The sequence below is a fragment of the Manis pentadactyla genome, chromosome 6 (assembly GCF_030020395.1).
Source record: "Manis pentadactyla isolate mManPen7 chromosome 6, mManPen7.hap1, whole genome shotgun sequence".
Classification (NCBI taxonomy): domain Eukaryota; kingdom Metazoa; phylum Chordata; class Mammalia; order Pholidota; family Manidae; genus Manis; species Manis pentadactyla.
In genome coordinates this window covers 61,226,024-61,252,114 of record NC_080024.1, presented here as the reverse complement: position 1 = coordinate 61,252,114, position 26,091 = coordinate 61,226,024, and the positions used below count along the sequence as shown (strand labels likewise).

The following is a 26,091-nucleotide window of genomic DNA, read 5'->3' as shown; positions in this document are numbered from 1 at the left end:
ATTTAACAGTTAACAAAAAGTGTAATAGAAAACATGTACTGGCTGTATCTGTTTTCATTTCTCATTCCGTACGTACAACATAGAACCTAGTATATTTTTCCTCTAGTGAAAAAAATTGAATAATGACATAAAAGTTAGTTCTAAAACTTCAAAATCATAAAGAAGTTTTCTTAAATTATCTGAGATTACTTGCAACTGATATTTTCCATCTTGTTAAACTATAGCTAATCTAAATTTTGTCAAAATCAACATACAGAAAATTCCAAAATCACTTTGAAATACTTTATGCTTCATGAAGTTTAATCTAGTGCCTGGGGTAGCATCTTATCTTCAACCACAAACTCAAACCATGTGGATGCCTGTTTGCCTTCAATGTATAAAAAACTTTCACTGAGCAACAGTCATTCTTCTTGAACCAAGAGCTCAACAAGAGCAAAGGCAGAAAAGCCAAAGAAGGCCTGGCCTGAAATCAGGCTGAGCTGGAATATGGAAGGAGATATAGCTAATGAGGAAAGAAGCCAGCTACAGATGACCTCCCATGCTATGCAGTGAGCATCTATCTCTTTTTTGATTGCTAAAAATTGGTACTGTGACAGCCACTTATAATACATACCTAATACCTCACATTATACACAAAGATCATCACTGAAAGATTAGGCCCCACAAGTATCAGGAAGATGCCAGCAATGGAGGGAAGTGTGTTCTTTGAAACCTTGTGCTCAACACTGTATCTCTGCTGACTGCCACATCAGATTATATGATTGATCATTTATGATACTGTGGAAGACACACTGGAGGGGAAAAGGCTGGATACAGGGAGATTTCTTAGGCTATTATTGAGTTAGTCCCAAAGTGGCTTGAAATGGATCAAAGACCTGAATGTAAACCACGAAACCATAAAACTCATAGAAGAAAACATAGGCAAAAATCTCTTGAATATAAACATGAGCAACTTTTTCCTGAACACAACTCCTTTGGCAAGGGAAACAAAATAAAAAATGAACAAATGGGACTATATCAAACTAAAAAGCTTCTGAACAGCAAAGGTCACCATCAGCAGAACAAAAAGGCATCCTACAGTTGGGAGAATATATTTGTAAACAACTTACCTGACAAGGAGTTAACATCCAAAATATATAAAGAACTCACATGCCTCAACACCCAAAAAGCAAATAACCCGATTAAAAAAATGGATGGAGGATCTGAATAGACACTTCTCCAAAGAAGAAATTCAGATGGCCAACAGGCACATGAAATGATGCTCCACATCACTTATTATCAGGGAAATGCAAATTAAAACCACAATGAGGTATCACCTCACACCAGTTAGGATGGCCAACATCCAAAAGACAAGCAACAACAAGTGCTGGCAAGGATGCAGAGAAAGGGGAGCCTTCCTACACTGTTGGTGGGAATGTAAATTAGTTCAACCATTGTGGAAAGCAATATGGAGGTTCCTCAAAAAACTAAAAACAGAAATACCATTTGACCCAGGAATTCCACTCCAAAGAATTTACCCAAAGAAAACAAGATCCCAGATTCAAAAAGACATATGTAGCCCTATGTTTATCTCAGCACTATTTACAATAGCCAAGATATGGGAGCAACCTGAGTGTCCATCAACAGTTGAATGGATAAAGAAGAGGTGGTACATATACACATACACAATGGAATATTATTCAGCCATAAGAAGAAAACAAATTTTACCATTTGCAACAACATGGATGGAGCTAGAGGGTATTATGCTCAGTGAAATAAGCCAGGCAGATAAAGACAAATACAAATGATTTCACTTATTTGTGAGTATAACAACAAAGCAAAACTGAAGGAACAAAACAGCAGCAGACTTGCAGACTCCAAGAAGGGAAAGGGGATGGGTGGGTGGGTGGGGCGGGAGAAGGGAATAAAGGGGCACTATAATTCACAATCACAATATAGGAGGCCATGGGGAAAGCAGTACAGCACAGAAAAAACAAGTAATGACTCTATAGCATCTTACTATACTGAAAGATAGTGACTGCAATGGGGTGGGGGTGGGGTGAGGACTTGATAATATGGGTGAATGTTGAAACCACATTGTATATCAATGATACTTTAATTAAAAACAAATAAACAAACATGGGAATGATAATTGCCAAGATTAATATTGTGGTTATCTCTCAGGAGCAGAGAGGAAAATACAATTGAAGGAGTGTATATCAGAAGGTCAAACTATACCTATAATAATCTGTGTCTTTAAGTAGTATGTAGGGAATGATCTGGCAAATGCTTTTGTACCTATCTCTTTTATAACAAATAATAAATCTGTAAAAATGTTAAAAGCCAACAAAACACTTCTATCAATCTAATGTTCATCTGCTCCCCAATTTGTATTCTAGGATTTCCTGGGCCAAAGCAGATGGGAAATGATTCTAAGATTAAAGTCAGGAGTGGCATGAGAGAGGGTGAGAGAGTGGAAATGAGGAAGAGCTTGGAAGGTTTGGTTGCTACTTTTCTCCAAACTAAATCCTCAACCCTACGGCGTTTGCTGCTGTCATCCAGTGAACACCACAGGATAGCCATGTTAGAATATGAGAAGCAGTACAGCAAAATGGAAAGCACGCGAGCTTTGCAATAAGGCAAAACTTAGTTTATATTCCAGTTTTTTAACTCACTATGTGACCTCAGAGGCAGGCAGTGGAGACAGCAACAAAGGGGACAGACAGGGAGAGAGAGTTATGCAGAGTTGTCTCTCCGTCCCCTCACCTCCTTCTTCCTAATTCTGGTCCACCAGACTTAATCTCAAGGCTTATTTATCCCAGACACTCAGATGGCTAGACTATTTGGGAATGCAGTATTGCAGAATCTCATAATTATAACATGTCAGGAGTACAAAGATGAAGAAACTGGCTTCAAGAAATTCTGTGACTTTCCCCAAATCAATCTTCTAGTTGATTCAGTAGCAAAATGAATTAAGTATTTCTGTTTCCAGCCCAGAATTTTTCCCTATATACCATAATTAAAACCTGAAAACAATAAAATTAAGTAACTGAAAGGGGGTTTACACTTTATAGCTTACCATAAAAGGCAAATATCCATGAACTCCTGTCATATGCTCTATTCTTGGAGTATGGAAGTAATTCAAAATGAACAGTATGAACTAATACTGAATTATCATTCTTTTTGTCAGAAAGATAAGTATAAATCCTTTGGATGGGAGTAACAATAGTCCCTGCTCACTCAAGCAGGCACACGCATTTGGAGGAGTTACACATGGTCATGTTAGCGTCCTAAACATCATCTTTATATTCTCTCCTTATATCCACCAAAATAAATGTCATTTCTTACACCTCTTCCCTAGGAAGTTTCTACTTTTCTGGCTTTTCCAAAGAATGGATGAATTAATGTATAAGTGAACAAATGCACCAATGAATAAAGACAATGGATAATTAACCCAAGCCTTTGAAAAGGCAGCAATGTAGAGTGATTAGAACACAGACTCTGAAGCGAGACTGTGTAGGTTCAAATAACAGAGGCATGAATTATTAAATGTATGACCTTGGCCAAGTTGTCCAAACCTGTAAGTCCTTCATTTCCTTATCTGTAAAGTGGGGATAGTAAAAGAGCATACATCCTAGAGTTGTTGTGAAGATTCAGTGAGGTTAGAGTCCTAGCATATGTTAAACACAATGGATAAGCATGACATTGTATTACTGTGGTGTTATTATTGCAGCATTGATGGAAAGATTTGTTTCTGGGCAATGTACTGTGCAATGCAAGCTAAGAACAGCCAAAGTGCTAGGCAACGTTCAGTTGACAGGCAAGAGCCAAGAGCTCCCAAGAAAAGCCAACCTAAAAAAATGACATTAGCTCTAATTTTGTGAGTTACAAAGATCTTTCTTTAAGTTCCTTTCCTTATTTAAGAAATACATGGGAGTTGATACCACAGGACAGACAGGAAAAAATGGGTAAGATGAAATAGAAGAAAGCAGCCACAATAAAAATACTTTAAAAGTTTTTCAGTTTTTAATTACTGAGTGATTCATAAGGAATTTTTTAAGGGTCTCAAAGCCATTAAAATGGTATTACATCCAAGAAAACAAGAACCAATTCAATTACATGCTGGATGCTTTTAAAATGTAAAGCCCTCTATTATGAGGGTTTTAAATGAAGCAGTTATAATTACAGGTCCATGACCAACCTTAGAGCCAAAGTGTAGGTTCCTGGCTGACGCTGGCTCTCTCGAATGAGGTAGCTCCCCTCAGCCACACTCAAGAGCTGGTCTGCTACTTCTCGGGAGATCATGCCGTGAAACCTAAAAAACAAAGTCAGCTCAGAAACTGCATGCTTTCCACCACTGTCAATAAAACAAGAGAAAGCAACCCCCCCCCCACCTTCTCCTATTGTTTTCCAAACAAAGTACTGCCATATAACCAAAGGGGAGCAGTTTAGTTTAACCATGCTTGTGTTTCTCTGGGCCTGGCCCCTGGCCAGCTTCTCTGTGGTGACAAGAACAGCATCAAAGTAGCTATCCAGTCCATTTAGCAATCATGGAATCAAAATTCACATCCATCTAAGGGAAGGTCAACTACCTTTCCCAAGAGGACAATTCCCTTCTTAAATAGCCATCTGACCATATGGACATGCTAAAAAATATACAGAAATGTGTCCCATTTCCTTTCTTTACACTAGTAGCACTGCCAAAAATTTTGGCTCACAGCCTATGCTGGCAATTTTCCAGGGCCCTGGGTTGCTCTTAACTGGCACGATTGCCCAATAATGTGCATAATCTGCATCACTGGATACTCAAGCCAAAAGCAAACAACTGTAATACTTGCTTTCACTCTCTGCTAAAACCCTATTTTTGATTAAGAGAAAAAAGGAGGGAGAAGAATAAACATAAATAACACTCTTTACACAACACAGTAGATTTATCTAGAGCTACCTAACAGAAAACACTGAAAAAGAAAGAGAATTGGTGGTGACTGATGGTTTAAATATTAGAAATATAAAACCACCTTGTATTTGTATAGTGATAAATAATTTACAAAGGATTTGCACATACATTACATCCTTTTAGTAACTCAAAGATAATGGAACTGATTGCTCAGATGAAATTGCAGCTTTTACCAGTATGGGAGAGAAAAAAAGTTTCTTGAATTTGGAATTATACATTTAAAATGCATTGAAAGGGGGAGAGCGGTAACTTTCTGGAGTTTTACTCATTGGAATGATTCAGTCTTTCTCAATTTAAGTATCAAAGTTCAAGGTAGGTATGTTAGAATCATGACAATTAGAACAGCCTGGTTAACAGTGGGCTCATGGACTTTCTGATCCCCATAAATTCCTCAGTCTTTCAGAACCAGGTCCACTCTGACTCTGCTGGAAGCAAGATGGTAACTTATATCCCTGGTAGTAACACATATCATTAGATTAATATATTGGTATATGATTTTAAGTTTACATAGTATCAATCGATAAAGTTAGTAAAATTTAAGATTTATCTGTTTTTAAAAACTCAATTTAAAAGAAAACCCCATTCAAGAAAACAAACTTTGGAACAAAACTTGACCATGGAATTTAAAGAAACTTTAAAGAATTTTAAAGTATTTTAAATAACTTTAACATATTTGCAGATACATTACTGTTTATCTAATATGACCTTAAGTCATGAAGAACAAACAACTATATTTGGGGAATGATGGGATTTTAGGTGTTTTTTTTTTCTTTTCCCCAAAGGGCTATGTTTGTTTTGCTAATGACCAGAAAAAATTAAGGACTTTAAAAATTATTACATTTTTCAAAAAATAGGAAAATGCTCATTGTTACTATTAAATGGAAAAACATTATAAAATTATACATTTACTATCTCAATTTTGTAAAGACCATTAGGAAAATAGGTTTTCAGAAGGGAATACTTCAAAGTGCTAACATTACTTATTTCTGGGTAGCATGAATTTACTTATAGAAAATTTGGAAAATAAAGAAAAGTACAAATACAGAAAAAAACCACCCATACCCCACTATATGTACAAATGTGTGTATGTATATCTATATGTTTAATATATACATAAAACACACAAATACACATTTTCCTCATATCCATCTAGGATTATTTACTTATTTATATGGCTTGCATCTTTAACATTATTGCATATATATTTTTCTATGTTATTTTCTTCTCTATATTTGTTTTTATTTTCTGTATTTTCACTAGTTAGAATAATTGTATCTGTAATTGGAAAAGTAACTTATCCCAACTTAAATATCTCCTGCATCTTGTTTTATTTTTATTAAAAACATCTATTTACCTGTCTCTCCTACACATTCCAATCTTTACAATGTTTTCTGATAGTCCATACTTACTCTCTTCCATAATACTTTGGTCTGTTTTCTACCTGTTGGGAAATTAAAAAAAAAAAAAAAGTATTTGTGAAAATGCACATGTTTAGAACATAACTCAACACTTTGCATAAGTGACAAACTAAGGCATATATTAAGAAAAAGAATTAGAATAAGATTAGAAAAACCCGAATCTGGAGGCCCAGTTCCATCAGCAGATTAATTGTGCCATTTGGACAAAGACCTATTCCTTATCTATAAAGCACTATGTAATGTAAAAAGAGTTGGGACTAAATTCTTTCATTTCTAGATCTGAAAAAATATTTGCATCACTTTATCCAAAAAGTAAAATAAAACATCCAAAAACTTAATGCCACAATTGTGTCAGAATAGACTGTGGCTTTCTTGCCCATTCCCTCCCTGTTATTCCATACTCCCCATTCTGTTAAATTTCTCCATCGGCTCTTCCTCACCAGTTTATATCCCCTAGCTTTTCATGCCAAATGTGCTGGCTGTAACCAAGGGCCCAGCAGAAAAGAGTTAAAGGCATTTCCTAGGGAGACCAAAGACAGTACTTGACCTGTTTATTCAAGAACATTTACTGAATAGCAAATACGTGATATTCACTGTCCTCCTGGAAGGGGACACATCACTGTAATAAAACAAAAACCATCATTATTCATTTGATACTTAGAGACAGACAATAAAGAAGTTTAAATAAATCAACAGGAAATAGGAAGTAGTGCTAAGCGCTATAATGAAAATAAGAATGGGTGACGTAAAGGGGGGTGTTAAGGAGGTATCTAAGTTGCATGGTTAGGAGATGCTTCTCTGAGATGACAATTAAACTGGGTCCTGAATGACAAAAAGCAAGAAATAAAGGGCAGAATCATTGGAATGGAATAAATTCTCCCTAGGAGGTACCTGGTCGATACCATGAACTACATTCACTGAGTTTGTGCTAAGTGTTTTAATTATATTTGAAGATAATTTAATCCTCACAGTGAGATAAGGAATTATTGTACTTCATCCTCATAAGATTATATTACCATTCTCATTTTATTGATGAAGAAACTGAGTATCAGCGAGGCTAGATAACTTGTTCAAGGTTACAGAGTGGTAGAGTCTAAGGCAAAGCTCAGATTCTAACTCAAGAATAACAAAAATAGCTCAAACCCTTTCTCTATTGGACACTGCCTCATCTGCACTACTTAAATATGGCAGTTCCCAAAGCAACTCAAAGACTATCCTTTCATTGACTATTTCCCTTGGCCTCTATACAGAGCCTGACTGCTAAGTCAAAGTTACCCAACCACTGGTCATCAAGGTCTGGTACTGTTTACAAACTTGAGATATTTATTCACAGTATAGAAAAAAATTCTGTGTTTCAATGAAAAACTACCCATCACCTCTAACACACACTACTGGTTTATCTAGCCCAGTCTGTTGTCTTTGAACTACACTGGAACTCTCTTAAGTTGTAGGTAACTGATACATAAATTTTTTCCTGTGTGGTAGAGGTTTAATTGACTTCTTTCCTACCCTCCTCCCTGTGGAAAAATTAGTTTTGTCCCATTTGCAATTCACCTCAACATTCCTTGACTTCATATAAATTTGTACGGACTTTTCCTCTGAACTGATTAAAACATCTGCTGGTTTCCTCACACTATAAATAAATAAAATTTTTAACACATGTCCATCTTCATATCTTTAGGAGAAACATTTTACATTTTCTTGAAAATTGTATTTAAATAATACTTTACCCGCCAGGAATCATCTGCTGTTTGCTTACATTGTAGTCTGGTTATTTATCTTTTCAAGGTAAATTCTACCTGATCTGGTCTTGTTGCACAACTTCTCTGCTCATAAAATTCAGTGTACTAAAAATATGCCAGGTGATCCCTACAGCTACAGATGATGGCTATTTTATTTTTAGATCTAGAGCTTACTAGGAAGGGGTCTTGCATCTGCTTGAGAGCAAACCTTTGCTTTTGAGATAAAAAATCAATGTCTTAATTAATCTGAGGTTCTACAGTATTGTGTGATGAAATATGTTCCAGAAGAACAATTTTTCAATGTGCATTAAAACTAAAAATTGGCAAACCTCAGTATTTATTCTAGGGGAACACTTGCACAGGTACACATGGAGACATGTAGAAGAACGTTCACTAAAACATGGTCATTTTAAAAATGGAAATAAATACACTCCAACAGTGGAAAAACTGTACTTATTTATATTATAAATAATATGCACAGTTTGAAGGAATGATATAGATATATAGGGACTAATATGAAGAAGTCACCAAGATAAACTACTGAATACAAACATAAGCCACGGGGTACTGACACAGCATGACACCATGAACACACGATACTGTGATATATACTTACAGTATAGAGAGAGATCTGGACAATATATACCAAATTCAGATGGTAACCTCTAGGAAGGTGGGGGAGAACTGAACTGAGAGGCTCATGGGAAAGGCAAAAAGGGAACTTCACTATTGTCTGTAATACAGTTTTTAGATAAGGAATGTATTCATGCATTACTTACTTGCTAATATCACCTTTAAAAAATAGAAATCAAGATTAACTTCTGTGCAATGTACTACTGAAGTCTCAGACACATTAGAATGGGGTCCCTCAATTGGGTTCCCCAACATTTTGAGAAAAGATCATGTCCTTCCCCTCAAATCATGAGATTTTTGCACGTGGTTGAAGGTGAAGTGCATTATCAGACCTATGGGACTCAGGTAAAAAGAAAAGTTCTTGAATACATTCCATTCATGAAAATTCTGGACATACAAAGAAGTCATAGTGGCCACAAATAGTGTGGCAGTCCAGTGGTGTTACAACACAAGATAAATACTGATAATTTATTTGATAGTCCTGCATCAAGTCCACATATGCTTCCACTGACTGCCTAAGTAATCATCTTCACAACACAACTGATTCGGCCTTACATTGCTGAACAATTATTCTACTTTATTCCAAAGAATTTTGAATTAAATGAAATTAAGTAAACACTGATGATTAACATAGTACTGCTATAGTACGAAGTAAGTCCAAAATAAAACTCACACATCAAGTATACTTGTTCTGTGTGTCTATAATGGAAATGTCAAATAAAACTTAGACATTCAAACTCATTTTTTTCTGTCTTACCTAGATAGTGAATTGGGTGTGATATAATGAGTTATAAGAAATACTTATCTGGTCGTTCATGTGACCAAATATGTATTTCCCAGGTTTGCCCTGTGTCTCTCTTCATCTGGCTGTTAAATTGTATCCTTTACAGTATCCTTTATTAAACTGGTAAACCTAAGTGTTTTCCTGAGTTCTGTGAGCCGTTCTAGCAAATTAATGGGGGAGGTCGTGGGAACCTCCAATCTGTAGCCATAGGTAAGACGCACAGGGAGCTCCCTGGAGCTTACAACCAGCGTCTGGAGTGGGTGGTGAAGGGCAGTCTTGTAGGGCCCTTATCCTGGGAATCTGGTGCTGTCCCCGGGCAAATAGCATCAGAATTGAGTAGAGTTCTCCAACACCCTGCTGGTGTTCAAGAATTGCTTGGTTTAAGTATATGCGGTAAAACCCCCTCCCACATAGTTACACATATAGCAATTGGGTCCAGGTACCCAAATGAAGTTACACTACTATTGCTGCTGTGTTTAATATTGTTACTGTTATATAGAGAGAGAGGTAATACACCATGGCATTTGGTGTCAGAGATGCTGCATTGGGGGATTAGAATATGTCACTCCAAAATATGCCACTGGAGCATAAGGATTATTTTGAGCTGAATACAATTAATAAGAAACAGCAAACAAAGGCAGAACAATCTGCCCTCTTATGTTTTACCTAAGGCAGGGCATAAATTTCCTTTTGTAAAGGTGCCTCCTTCCCACAACAGGAAGTGGAGAGCAGAATGACTCCAGAGACAACTCTTTATCACCTGAAATGACTTGAGTCTACATAATAAACCTTACCAAACAACCTTTATTTACTACACATTTCCTAACCACTGTTCCACAACCCACTAAGAAGCCCAAACCTCCTTTGTCTAGTCTCTCTTGGACACTTTCCACCCTTTGTTAAAATGGTATATATAAGCCACTGGGTGTAACTGCCTCTTTTGGGTTTTCATTTACCTGCTGTGCACCTCTCCCCCTTGTGCATAAAAATAAACCTTTTCTCCTGTTAATCTCTCTCTTGACAGCTTAATTTGTAGACCCCAGATACTGAACCTAAAGGGATAGAGAGGTTTTCTTCCCCTAAAACAGCATTTTTGCTGGTGTCTAAGATACCATTACTTAGGTAGTGATTTAGAATAGTCTTTTGAAACTCACAGACAGTATTGCATTACTTCTGACAGAAAATCAAATTAAAGTTAAGTTGGTAATACAAATAAAAATTATTAATGACCCCAAATTGGTTTACTTGCAAATACAAACTGGAAATTTAAATGTTATATGCAATAATAAAAATGTTTATGATTATACAAATATTTTGTTTCTAATTTTAAAGTTCATAATAGTAGTCAAGGGGCTTTTTACATACTAAAACTGGTTGAAGTCAATGTGACTAAGACATGATTTTATTTTGTTTATTTTTATATATATATTCTTTCTTTATTAAGGTTTGATACATATTATATTGGTTTCCTGTATGTATACTTTTGATTCTACAGTTATCTCTATTATTAAATGCTCACCCCAACTAGTATAGTTACTGTCAACACAGAAAGATATCACAGAACTACTGACTATATTCTCTATGCTGAATTTTCATCCCTATGACCAATTTACATTATTACTGAGATTTCGTGCCTATTTATGCCTTTCACATATTCCACCCATCCACTCTAGCCCCTCCCCATGATAACCACCAGTCACTTCTCAGTCTATAAGGCTATTGCTGTTTTGTTTGTTTTTAGATTCCACATTTAAGTGAAATCATATGATGTTTGTCTTTCTCTGCCTGGCTCATTTCACTTAGCATAATACACTCCAGGTCCACCCATGTCGTCGCAAACAGCAGGATTTCTTTTTTATGGCTGACTAATATTCCATTGTGTATATGTACATCTTTTTTTATTCATCTCATTGCTTCCATATCTTGACTTGTACATAATATGGCAATAAATATAGGGGTGTATACATCTTTTCAAGCCAGAGATTTTGTCTTCTTCGGGTAAATTCCTAGAAGTGAAATTACTGGATCATATAGTATTCTATTTTTAGTTTTTTGAGGAACCTCCATATTGGTTTCCACAGTGGCAGTGCCAATTTACATTCCCACTAATAGGGTAAAAAGGTTCCCTTTTCTCCACATCCTCGCCAACACTTGTTATTTCTAAGACATGATTTTAAATTAGTACGTGTGTTGAATTATATACTTTGCCTTCTATAATTTTCTGTATTTAGCAGTTAACATTTTTTCATGATACCGTATCATGAGTAGGAAAAATAGGAAGTGAGGAGACCAAAAAGATTCTTAACTAAAAATAAAAGGTGCTCATAAAATGCTTTGCAGCTTGGTTTGCAGAAATGTTGTACGTCACTGCCACCAGAGAAAGAAAAGTTCATGATAATTTACTGTTATTGAATATGACATAAAGTGCATAGTGAAATATGAGAATTCAATAAATGGTAGATGTCATTTTATAATATTTTAAATATCAATGGAATGCATTAATTTAACATTTACTCTAGAGTTTTGCAAGTAGTGAAATATTTTTTCATACAGAAAACATTTTAATCAAATTCACCAAACCACACTCTTTCAAATTAAAGTCTTATTTCTTGAATCTTATTTTCCACAAAAAGAAGAGCTTGTTTAATATAGAAATGTCTTCCTTTCCAAAGGAAATCTGAAAACAGTAGAAATAAACACTGTATTACAAATGTTAATTCCCTCTCCTTCTCCTCACAATGATATACCTTCAGCTTTCAGATTACTTCTTTTAATAAAGAAACTGTGTTTTATGGCTACAGTTGAAAGCAGTTGTTCTAAAAGAATATTATTCTAATTTATTCAAATTTAAAGAATATGTATTTCTGAAGGCAATGCTGTCACTGGCTAATGCCCTAAGCGCTCAAAAGACTCTGTTTTGCTCATTTCTATTTTAGGACCCTAAGGTTTCCAAAGCACCTGATGTCTTCCAAAGTTGTTGTTCACTTCAGTTTCGGGAAGAGTTTAAATAACTAACTGTTCTAAACCAGTCTGGTCTACACCACAGGAGCAATGTCTATGCAGATGAACCAGGAAGTGTCTGAGAGTCACCTTTGCCTCGTAGTAAAATCGCCGCCCAGTGGGAAGCTGCAACACAAATCTAGGCAAAACGATGTATGCAGAACATGTTTTCAACCTGCACCTAAGCAACTTACACCCACCTCTACATGTAATGACAAAACCTTCCCTTTTTAAAATTCATTTCTTAGTCCCAATAAAAGAGACTTGCTTTCTATTGGTCATGGAGCCATGCTTTGGAAAGTGATTCCCCATGGACTCCTTATTTGCTGCAAATAAGATTTTACTTTGAGTGGCAATAACTTCTGGTGAAGGTTTTTGATTTCAACTCACCAAGAAGAGAACTCATATTGAGTAGGTAACAATGTCACCTGAACAATGAACTAAAACATTCAGAAAATTTCCAGGTCAGTGGTACTGACCTGATCAGAAGTCACAAGAAATTATTGTTTCCTGACTTCTTGACCACATTGTAAAAAATGGTACATGTAGGCAAGCACTTTAAGCCTAGTTTGGCAGTCTGTATGACTCTTATAAATATTAGAGAGTACATACATGAAATTTCAAGAAATAATAGGACCTCAGCCAAATATATTATTTTTTTAGGCAGCAGTTTAGAGTATGCATATAAAGGTTATCCACAAAAATAAAATACCTTCCAGTGCCAAGATTTTGTTTTGTATTGTTTTTCAAAATGGCTCAGTTGTTTGGAGTCACAGAAGGGGAAAAAGGGAGAAAAATACATTTTTGATATTTGCTTCCTACAGTGGTAGATTCAGGATTAAACGCTAGCAAGTCAGTCAAAACTCTAGCTTTAGATCTATTTTAATTTCCTATTTTAAAAATTGGGGGTGGGAGGGAATGGGAGAGAGGCTGAGGGAGGCAGGGGAACGGTTGTAAAATGGCTCAAAGACAATGGAAGACTGAAATTAAGTAATCTGGAAAGATGTGCCGCATATAGACAATGCAGTTTCCAATGAAGCACAAATTTTTCACTATAGTTTCTCTATTGTTTTTTCTCATTGCATTGCACACCATAGAAAATATCAAAGCAGATAATAGTTAAGCTTCAACAAGTCAAAAATATTAATAAAACTTCAAGAATAAAGCAGTGCCAGTACAGTGGAAAAGTAAGTACAAAGAACTACACAGCTGGAAATGATGTAGGAAAGGTAAGAGAAATGAGAGCAGAAATGGTAGGAACTTAAAAAGATTGTTTAACTTTTCATCTTCCATTAACAGTAAGGAAACTTATAGGTACCTAGTTTCCTCCTCAATTCTGTAGCATTTTTTATGGTATTTAGACCAAAGTTAGAAGTACTAAGAATACAACTTTCTTCCCATTTTATTTTAGACTTGTCCAAGAAAACCATTCACCCTCAGTATGCCAAACAGGTTAGCTCTCTATTTACTCTCAGATTTAACCAATTCAAAAAAGAATATTTACAGTTTTTTAAAGCTCTGTAGTTACTACTTAGTGACTTGCTAAAAACCAGTTAGTAAGCTTCGTGATATTAATTTTTAATTAGTAGACTACATTACATCTAATTTTCTAGATTACATTAGAAAAGGTTAACAAGTAAATTTTAAAAAACAAACTTCTTCATATTCTTTCATATTCACTATTTCCCCACTTTAGAGTCAAGTAACTTTTAGGTAGAAGGCATAGGTAAAGAGGTGAGAACTACTAATGTGTTTATAAAAGTTAACTGGTAAAAGGCTCCTTTTTTGCAATTATAGTTGTGATCTCCCAACTTTATAAATGTACTTCTACATCAACGTATTACAGGTTTTGATGTCAAAGAGTATCTTACTACCCAGTTGCTTACAAACACTGATTTTAAAGGAGCAAAAGATGACTCTAAAATAAAAGGCCATTTCACAAGTAAAATAAGGTGAAAACAGGCTTTTGAGTGACAGACTGATTTTAAAATAAACAGTTCATTTTAGTAATTCAGTACTAAGACCTAGCATTCACAAAGGAATGCTTTCCAGCCTCAAAGCATATTATGTGTTAAATAACAGATCACAACACCCAAGAGATGCATTGCCATAATAAACTTTAATTTTATAGAATCAGAAATTGAGCTCGACGCTGTGGTCAGCATATATTGGCAATCAGTAGTGAAGCTACAATTTCAGTTAAAGTGCTTTCCCCCCACTCCTGTACCAAAGTCTTAGGCTCCTAAGCAGAATATACATCCTCCAAAACAGAGCAAAGGTAAAACAAGCACTTTGTTGCTGAAAGAAGAGAGGGGATGCGAACTTAGAAGTCCAAGCAGGTTTATGCTAACCTGAGAGGAACCCCTCTTGTCCTGGCCAGCAGAACAAAGGAAAAAACGGTCTCTAACAGGTCAAGAGGTTTTGTATGGCCAGGGCTTTGGCAGGCGCTTTGAGGGAAGGGGTCAGGGGAAAAAGTGGGCTTGTGGCTTGCTGAAGTGCCCTCTGGAGGATGCCTGTAGCCTAGGTGAGGTGAAATCTAGGTCTGTCTTGAGATGGTGGGTGGACTTATTCAAAAGGCAGTACTCAGGTCCGGATTTTATCAGTTCCTCCCATTCATTTGCTTAACAAGCTTTATTAAGCACCTACTTACATAAACCCTCCTAAGCCAGTCTTCTGGTCTCTAAAATGTCCAGCCTTCTCCTTGATTCATCTTCCACACTACAATGTAAACAGAATGTGCTTTCTACGCCTAAATTTAATCACCTTTTGCCCCTGCTTAAAACACTTTCATTTCCTATAGCTATCAGGATAAAGTCCGAACTTCAAAGCTTTAGCACACAGATTGTGTTAGTGATGCCTGCTCAGCTCTCTGGTTTTATCTGCCGCTCTCCCAAAAGTACTCTGCCCTTGGCCACAGGAATTACACATACATGTAACAAGTTAACTGCCACCATTTCTGCTATAGTGGTTGACTTACTGTTCCCTTCCCCACCTAGACAATAGGCTCCTTGAGGAGAGCGGTCTTCCTTTATTGGACTTGAATCCTTAAGACTTAGCAGACAGAAGCCCCTTAGAGAACACTGGTTCAATGAGTAAATAAATACAGGCCACAGAAAGAATTGGAGCTTCCCTAAGAATTGTAGACATTAATCCACACATTTTTGTAAACCACACAATAAGAACATTGGGTTGCAAAATGCATTACACAAAGTTATCTCATTCATCCATTCTATCATTCAACAAACATTTAACAACAGTCTTTACTGTGCACCAGTTACCATAGACAGGTGCTGGGTAAAATCTGCTGGGATTAGCCAGGTAAGTAAAGAAATGATTACAATTTTCTGCTTCTTTCTATAACCAGACCTGATGAGAAACTTTTTAAAAACATGTGCTAGCAAAAACTGAAGGAAAAAAACAGCAGCAGACTCACAGACTCCAAGAAGGGAATAGAGGTTACTAAAGGAAAGGGGTGTGGGAGGGTAGATGGGGAGGGAGGGAGAAGGGGATTGAGGGGTATTATGTTTAGTACACATGGTGTGTGGGGGTCATGGGGAAGACACTGTAGCACAGAGAAGGCAAATAGTGAATCTGTGGCATCTTACTACACTGTTGGGCAATGACTACAATGGTGTATGGGGGGGACTCAATAATATGGGTGAATGTAGTAACCACAGTGGTTTTTCATGTGAAACCTTCATAAGAGTGTATATCAATAATACCTTAATAAAAAATGTGCTAGCAAAATGCTTATCAAACATACATCAAACTGGTATTGTTATCAGAATTAGAATATAATGTAAAATGTGTCATTTTCTGTACATTTCTCATTACATTAACAGGACTGACTTAAGTTTGGCATATTTTGTACAGCCTTAGTCTGCTTCATGCATCTGCCCTAGAAAACACAACTGCAGTTATTACAATAATGAGGAACTGTGCTCAAAATGCTATCCAGCTCCCTTCAATTCAACTCCAAAAATGTGTAACAGAGACTAAAGACTTGGTCTTAATACATTTAAAAGTTATAATTACATTCCCAGTGTTTGACTGTCAGAAAAAAAAGTGTGTCCATTTTAAAAGCTTCATGTTTAAGGATGGTCAAATACCAAACCTGTTTGATTTATATCATATTAGGATGAATCAACTAAGGATACAGAATTTCTTTGATATCTCTACCTAAATACATATTGCATATATTTACAGTTTATGTCTATATCTATGCACATACATACCTATACACACATGTACGTATACATTTACTTGATTTCAACCAGGTACTTGACATAAAATAACAAGATCATTTTTTACATATCTGACAATCATGTAAGTGTATACTTAATATTTATGTTCATTATGAACTCCCATTTCAGAAATACTGACTAAATTATGTATTTATGCATATCTATATTGAAACAGAGTTGTACACACAAACATCTGTACCATCACTTTATAGTTAATAAGGGATTTACAAGCGTAATTCTCATTACATAAGGCTTTCACTTTATGTGCTAACTCAGAAGTAACTCTACCATAGGATACAGCTGCATCATAAGAGTACTGAGAATCATTTTCAAGCTTTTAAGTATTTGCCTGATTTCTAAAGCATGCCTACAATACATAGCTGTGTACTTAAATATCTTTCCTGTTTAAAAAAGATTATTTATATTTATATTTCAAAATTTGGGGAAAAAATCTGTTTTAGCATTCATAATGACAGCTGGTAGTATTCTCTTAAATTAGAAAAACTGTATTAGTTACAACTTTCTGTCAAATTATGTTACTTTTTACTATTAGATATATTATTGTGTTTAAGCAATCTGCCTACAATAATTTATTATTTATTTTAACAGTTGAATAATTCAGGCTTTAAAATAAGGTGCTACACATCTTGGTTTCAAGAATGCTAACAGAAATTCAGCTGAAAAAGAGCAGAACATGGAGTTCATTATATATACTTAATAACTTCTATTGAAAAGAACCATTAATTTTTCTATTGTATTTTTCTCTTTACCTCTTTAAAGTTGAGTGGTAGTTAAATCCTGTTGGCTTTTACACTTTAAAATATAATGGCCATTTAGTGCTTAATGTCCCAAATTCAATTCCTCAGTTAAGTATTTGAGGCTGAACATCAACAGGTTCCTTTAGTGCTCATCAATCCCAAGAACCTTTAGTTCTTCCAAACCAAATATTTATCACTTACTAAGGACTGAGACTGAAACCTTTTTTCTCAAAGAAGTATTTTTAGGTTAGCTCCATCTCACTGACTAATCCTATAATTTCATTTCAAATAAATATTTAAGTTATTTGATTGTTTTACAGGAATTTCATGAGACTGAACATGGCTCAAAATAGGTAGAGCATTAGTATTAGTGGCTTATATTTTCAATGTCTATATTCATAAATCTAACCACTAGAGCACTACTGAGTGTGAATGTCATTTCTTTAAAAGGAGACTTTTTAGTTATTTAGTAACTGCCCTTTAATTACCACCTGATGAAAACAAGAAGACATTGATCATTATAAAGTCTAGCCCTATAAAAAAAGAAACAAGTTATCTTTACTAATTTCCAAATTAAATATACATATTTTATGCTTGTACAATCTTTACTAAGTGAAACTTAAGTAACTAATAGCTTATCAGTTTTGATATTGTGTAAGGATGATTATAATAATGAAGGAGAGCTAGTCCACAGTAACTCCTTTAGCAAGTGAAGCATTCCTTGCCCATCAATTTGCCATTAGAATACGCTTGCTAATTTCTTGGAAAAGAAAACTAACCAGAGTGAAAATGATGAGTAGATCCCTCAATTTAAGTAAGGAAATCTCAACAGTACCATTTGTTCTTCTGGTTTCCTTTACGCCTTTCCTATACGCCTTCCTTTAACCAAGAGTACAGAATGTGACATTCTAGTTCTTCAGTGGATGGCAGTATTCAGTCAACCACATCTCAAAAGTAAATCAAGAGAAATTATTTTCAGAGTCCTTAAGAGCCGTCCTCTGTCCTACTTCTATGTTGTGTCTTTGCATCAAGGCGGACCACCAGAAGGCTACAGACCTAGACTCCGTCAGTTTAGTCCTTAAAAAATTGGCTGATTTGTTGCTCTAATTGTGCCAACTGCCAGAAGAACAACTGTAAACCCACTTTTGCATGGGCTGTGAAACTATAGTTGGACACTATATATAATATCAATAAACATATAATAAGCTACATGATTTTTTTAAAAAACAATTTAGTTCAGGTAAAAGCTGGATCCTATTCTTAAGGGTAATGTACTTCATTACTGTGATCCTCTTTTCACACAATTGACCCTCAATCAGACCTGCCATCATTTGGCATATTTGTTGCTTCTTTTTTATTTTCCTAAAATTTTCTCTATTTTTATTTCTCTTACTATGTCTTCATTTATGTGGCCTCAAATTCTTTTGACAAAGGCAAAGTACAGATATTTCTCAATAAAGATAACTGTGTCACTAACACTTGTGGATTTTTCACAGAACTGCCAATATCTCAATTACAGTTAAAAGTTTAAAAAGTTGTATCGGGTCAGAATATGAAATAAAATGGGACATTTTATTAAATAGCATTTTTTAAAAATTCTTACTATATGTAGAATTACTTCATCATCCTTGATCATGGCATAGTTAGAAATCAAATGTAATCATCAACCACCACACATTCATTCCATATATACATGCACACTGGACATCTACATATATACTAACTGCCACAGGATATTTAAAAGACAATCTCATGAAATGCCGAATTTTGTACATTGCTTTTCTTTGTGACTAACCATATTCAGAGCTATTCAACATTTTTTTAAAACAATGGAGAAGCAATTCTTTTTAATAATATATCATCTAAGAAAGTTACTATGATTCTATATTACCTAATATATAATCCATATTCAAATTTCTGTGACTGTATCCAAAATCTGTATCTTTAAATGGAGATAGATATACAAGTATAGAGATAGATATCTATCTCCAGGAGCCTATCAAGGTACATGCACTGTATTTGGTTGGCATGTCTCTTTAGTCTCCTGTATTTTAGAATAGTCCCACCACTGTTATTTCTTTTATAGAAATGGCATTACTTACAAACACAGGATAGCTCTATTACAGAAAGTTTGCATTCTGGATTTGTCTGATTCATACTTCATAAACAGATTTAAGTTAACCATTTTAGGCAGCCATTGTGTATGTCTCATTGAATCACTTCAGGAGACATGTCAGTTTGTCCCATTACAGATAATGCTAAATTTGATCACCTGGCTAAGGGTGTAACTGCCAGATCTTTCCACTACAAAGATGTATTTTTCCCTTTACAATTCATAAATAATTGGTGGGGTGATACCTTGAGACCATGTGAATATGCTGTTTACCTACAATCTTTCACTCAAAGGTTTTAATGTCCAATAATGATCCTTGCCTGACTCAATTACTAATGCAAATCATTTTTAGCCACCATTCCTGTAAAGAACTTAAAATTTTTCCCACTTTTTTTCTCTTTGTATTGAAGTAGGCTTTTTTTTTAGTGCCATTATTGACTTAGAAATTCTTTTTTCATTCAATGTATTATAATTCACTATAATATTATTCTTTTTGATGTCAAATTGTCTCAAATTTTGCCTGTGGGAACCCTTCAAGTAGGTTTCTATGTATTTTTGACATGCCCCCAACCACATTTGAGTCATTTTTGCTTTCTGACATAATAAAATGTTCCCAGATCTCTCTGCCCCAGATTTTGGAATTGGGAATTTCTCTAAGGAGCACTGACTCTTTTTAGTGGGAAATAGTATTTGGAAACCAAAATTTGGGCATTGGGTATGTTCATTCTTACTGCGGCATCATTGCCTCTAAGTCCTTTCCATGGACTGACAGGAATCTCTTTTTTTAACCTGCAAGTACATAGTGATATATCCAATTCAAATTCAAAACCAGGGTACACTTCTCAATTTTTCCCCATTCCATAATTTACATCTCCTGAGAACACTGGTTCTCCAGAATCCAATACAATTACTCATTTGCTCTCTCCTGTATTACACAGAAAATAATTTCAGAATTACTACATAAGTACCACTAACAAGTGTATTAGGTACAGTTAAAGATCTTTGTGTAAGTTATAGTTCTTAGACTATTTCCCTCTAAATTTGTACAGTCAGAATAATATGTTTAAATTAAATTAATTTTTTTGATGATTATGTTATGAATTTGTTAGGTTCATTTGTTTCTATTTATATTCAATTTCAGGATTTTTTATTTTTTATTTAATATTGTTGTTTGTGAAATACTTGTATAGTTCAGAAGTCACAACTACATATAAAAACATATCCTCAAAGAAATCTCACTTCATCCTTATCCTCTCCGTATTACTTACTCCTTACCCACTCCTTAAAGACAACTATTTTACTGGTCTCTGGGTTAATCCTTCCTGTGTTTCTCTTTTGCAAAAATAAACTTTATTTTTTCCTATTTTCCCCTCTTTATTACTAAAAAGGGACCATAATTACTAAATGTACGTACATATTTGCATATGAAAATTATTCCATATCAGCTCATAGAAATGTTCCTTATTCTTTCCAGTTATTATAGTTTTGTCAATCAGTCTCCTATGGACAGACATTTGGTTTTCCCCAGTATTTTAACACCACAAACAATCCTACAGTGAACAACTTTGAGCATACGTTATTCCACATTTGTACAGGGTAAATCCCTACAACATGGTAGTAGGCCAAAGAGTAAATACAGGTATATTCTTGCTAGATATTACAAAATTCTCATAAAGTTACAGCATTTCACATTTGCATCAGCAGTATGTAAAAGTCTTTTTTTACTCACTGGCTTACCAACTAAGCATATTCCAAGGTTTTGAACTTCTGCCAATCTAAATAAGTGAAAATGGTCTCCCCATGTATTTTATTGTGCATTTCTCTTATTATTAATGAAGCTGAATAAATTTTCATATAATGTCAGATGTCATATCTTTTTTGGTTGAACTGTCCATGTCCTTCTCATTTTCAAAATCATGATTTAAATCTTTTTTTAATGGAAAAATTACTTACATTATGTTATAATAATACCTTTAAACTGTTTTAAAAATAAAGAATTACATAAAAATTGAAAGATGAATATATAAATCAACTGAAAAGAACACTAACATAATTTAAAACTATACTATTACACATACTATATGCTGTGTCATATTATATCCAATCCATTAAAAAAAAAGGCAACTCTTCATGAATATACCTCCCCGGGCAAGGGAAACAAAAGCAAAAATGAACAAGAGGGACTATATCAAACTAAAAAGCTTCTGTACAGCAAAGGACACCATCAGTAGAACAAAAAGACATCCTACAGTATGGGAGAATATATTCATAAATGACAGATCCAATAAAGGGTTGACATCCAAAATATATAAAGAGCTCACATACCTCAACAAACAAAAAGCAAATAATCCAATAATAAAATGGGCACAGGATCTGAACAGACACTTCTCCAAAGAAGAAATTCAGATGGCCAACAGACACATGAAAAGATGCTCCACATCGCTAATCATCAGGGAAATGCAAATTAAAACCACAATGAGATATCACCTCACACCAGTTAGGATTGCCACCATCCAAAAGACAAACAACAACAAATATTGACGAGGATGTGGAGAAAGGGGAACCCTTCTACACCGCTGGTGGGAATGTAAATTAGTTCAACCATTGTGGAAAGCAGTATGGAGGTTCCTCAAAAAACTCAAAATAGAAATATCATTTGACCCAGGAATTCCACTCCTAGGAATTTACCCTAAGAATGCAGCAGCCCAGTTTGAAAAAGACATATGCATCCCTATGTTTATCACAGCACTATTTACAATAGCCAAGATATGGAAGCAACATAAATGTCCATCAGTAGATGAATGGATAAAGAAGATGTGGTACATATACACAATGGAATATTATTCAGCCATAAGAAGAAAACAAATCCTACCATTTGCAACAACATGGATGGAGCTAGAGGGCATTATGCTCAGTGAAATAAGCCAGGCAGAGAAAGACAAGTACCAAATGATTTCACTCAACTGTGGAGTATAAGAACAAAGAAAAAAAACTGAAGGAACAAAACAGCAGCAGACTCACAGAACCCAAGAATGGACTAACAGTTACCAAAGGGAAAGTGACAGGGGAGGGTGGGTGGGAAGGGAGGGATAAGGGGGAAAATGGGCATTACGATTAGCACATATAATGTAGTGGGGGAGGGAAGCATGGGGAAGGCAGTATACAGAGAACACAAGTAATGATTCTATTAGCATCTTACTACACTGATGCACAGTGACTGTAATGGGGTATGTTGGGGGGACTTGATAATAGGGAGAGTCTAGTAACCATAATGTTGTTCAAGTAATTGTACATTAATGATACTAAAAAAAAAGCACTAGTAAAAGAAGTTTGACACACAAAAAAAGTGGCAGCTCTTTAAAGTGAGAAGAATATTAAGAAAAATGCCAATTCATTCAAGTTCCAATTTTATGATGCTAACTAGCATAAATAGTTAATCCCACAAATAACCAAGCCATTGAAGAAGGTGAAAGTTTGGGAAAGAGATGACTGAGAGACATTTCATTGTAACAGTTTCATTACACCCACCTCATTAGTACAGGTAACTCTTCTAGGATGAGGAGCTTCCTGTTGCAGCTGATACACTGAAAATATAAAATAAAAGATGTCAGTTTCCCTTATGTAGAACATCTGAATATATCAGGAATCAAAAACTTGCTGCTTTTTTATGTCCACAAGAAAACTGTTGTGCAGTTCTGTTATTACATTAAAATTTGTTATGAACAAAGCAAGGGAAAGAAAGCAAACTAAACTTAGTAAAAGCCCAGGAGCAAGCACAAACACAAAAATCATAATCCACACAGGTGTCTTTTTACCTTGTAAATCAGTAGGAGATATTTGGCTCTGTTCTCCATAATCTGGTCATTTATTTTCCCCAATTCTTTGTGGACATATTACATAAAGCACATCTCTGATATAAATCAATAATGGTTATGTATTTTTAAGCACATTATTATGTGACAAAATTGAACCTAAAATTAGGATTTATGTGTTAGAAGTAACAGATATGTTGTTTCTCTCCCCTATTTAAATTGCCAACATCTATCTTCAAACATAATTACCCCTAAAAACAAAATTTCTGACCCAAAGTTACCACCAGTTCTTCAACTATGGCAAATGCAGCAAAAGAAAGAATTCAGGTATTGAAATAACTTGCCAAGGAGAGGATAATTTTTAGTGTATCTGAAAATGAGTCAGTTAAAATCAAACCAATACCATGACTTTCAAGCCTCACCTCAGGCTCTGATTTGAAATAAAGAATGAATAAAATGAATGGTTGTGAGAGAAAAGATGTTTATGTATGTCTAAGTTTACCTTAGAGGGAATTTTTTTCTATTTCTATATACTTAATCACATACAATTGAATTTAAGTTAATACTTTAAATACTTAAGACATTTTGTCAACGTAACATCAAACTACCCAGACATCTCTGATTGTCAGATAATGAATGACTCAGATTTCAATATCATTACATAGACTCCATCCCTCATTTCATTCATATATATCACAGGAACATATATAAATTAGACTATATATATATATATGTATGTATGTATACACACTATATATGAGAACATACCCAGACACACATCCTTGTTCTGTATCACTATGTATGTTTGGGTTTGTTCTGAGACGGGGAAGGGAAGCAAGCAAGCACTGAAACCGAACTTGCGTGGCCCTAGAGTATGCATGTTATCACCCAGATAATACATGTGTGATCTCCACATTCTCAAGAGAAGCCAAAATATGATTTGCAAAGAAGGGAGGATTATTCAGGTCTATCCCTCCATATTGGTAACTAACGGATGGGAAAATTCAGTTCACCTTTCTGCTTTTAGTCAGTGATTCTCAAAAGATGTTATTTTCCTTTGTCAAGGAAATTCTTTAGAGAGTATTGTCACCTACGGAAACTAAATTATGAGAACTGAATGGTATTCAAGAAGGATGTTATAAGTTGCCAGAGAATGTAAAATGTTGATTTTGGTTCAAAGTACACATACTATAGTATATGGTTATCATCACTAATGCGTATTTACCTATTCAGTAAGCAAACATTTAAGATAAGCCTGTATGAAAAAAGGAGTGACAATATCAAAACGTGAGAATTTCACCCTTTGTTTTTTAATCAGGCTCAAAGGGTATAGTTCTGTTTCATGAAGAGAAGTAATTTTGAGACAAATGCCTCCTCATTGGCATCAATGATTAGTCTATCTTTAAGGTTCATTATAATAAATAATATATAAAGGGGAGTTTTGGATATTGTAAAACTGAATATAACATAAATTCAGGGACTACCTATCAAAAGAATCACTAAAAAGTATACACAATAATAAAGACTCATTCAGACCCTTCTCAGTTTGGAAGTTTTGGTAATTTAAATGGAAACTCTGATGAAATTTCAATTGCCCAATCATTAAATGCTTCACCAAAACTTAATAGCTAAATTCAAGATGAGAAGATATATGATTAAAGTACTTAACATTTTTCAATTACTTTAGAAGTGTCAATGCTTATATACTTATACATGAATTTCTCAGTACCTGGAGACAATACACTGTTAATCAAGTTCAGAGATTACAGGTTGGTACTTGAGGTTCAAAACTGGCTCACCAGTGTTTTGTTTGCTGTTTTCTACATTTAAATTTGTTCTTATCATTTAAAAATTAAGAGATTTAACTATCTAACAACAATAAAAGCAAAAGAAAATTCCAGTTTCTCTTGAAAAATCAAGATGTGACAGCATTGGACTTAGAGTTTCAGACGACCACAATAAGGGGGTGCTGACTGTGAGCTACTCCCCACAGACAGGCGTCCAGGCTCTACCTTCTGAGAGCAGCCGCCTGACTCTCTGGCCTCATTTATTACCTGTAGCTCCCGAGTTTAAGCAAGCAATACATACCGAAAAGCAATAAAACTGTATTTGTTTTAAAAGAGCCCTCATCTTAAGACTTCTTACTAATTCTATTTTCCTAGTGGTTTGCGTTCGTCAGGTTTTACAATTACATTGAAGGGATTTCAGGCACTGAGGCTTCTAAAAGAAACTATAAAATCAGTAGCAGAAGTCTCACCAAAAATTAAATCTGACATTTTTTAATACAAATGGTAGCTCCTATAAGACAGTTGAAGATATAAAGAAAATGCATCATAAGAATGTGCAAGGTACAAGTCAGAGCAAAGGGAACAAAGAAACTGAAAACGAGAAAATACAAAGAATTTTTAAATAGGCTTTTAGTCAATGAGATTATAAGACAAAAATCTTTAAGAAGAATATTAGTCATTTTCATACACGCTTTCAACTATACTCCCCAGAAGCAAAAAGGCACCAGCAGGGATGTGGGAGAAGCACAAATGGCAGTATTTTTAGAGACTGTTCATATCTTGCACCCTATAATTAGCCCAATGTAGTACACTATTAAAATAAAACTATCCATTGTTTAGAACATAAAACTAAACAAGAAGCTG

At 34.9% G+C, this 26,091-nt stretch overlaps 1 protein-coding gene across 1 annotated transcript in view; it reads right to left on the bottom strand.

The window, feature by feature from the left end:
* Nucleotides 1-26,091, bottom strand: part of CHN1 (chimerin 1) — a 227,407-nt gene that overhangs the window by 145,788 nt on the left and 55,528 nt on the right. Inside the window, exons 5-7 of the mRNA XM_036876945.2 lie at nt 23,157-23,212; nt 6,346-6,377; nt 4,181-4,294 (exon numbers count right to left, since the gene is read on the bottom strand). Coding sequence (XP_036732840.1) covers nt 4,181-4,294; nt 6,346-6,377; nt 23,157-23,212 — 202 coding nt within the window. The remainder of the gene's footprint in view (nt 1-4,180; nt 4,295-6,345; nt 6,378-23,156; nt 23,213-26,091) is intronic.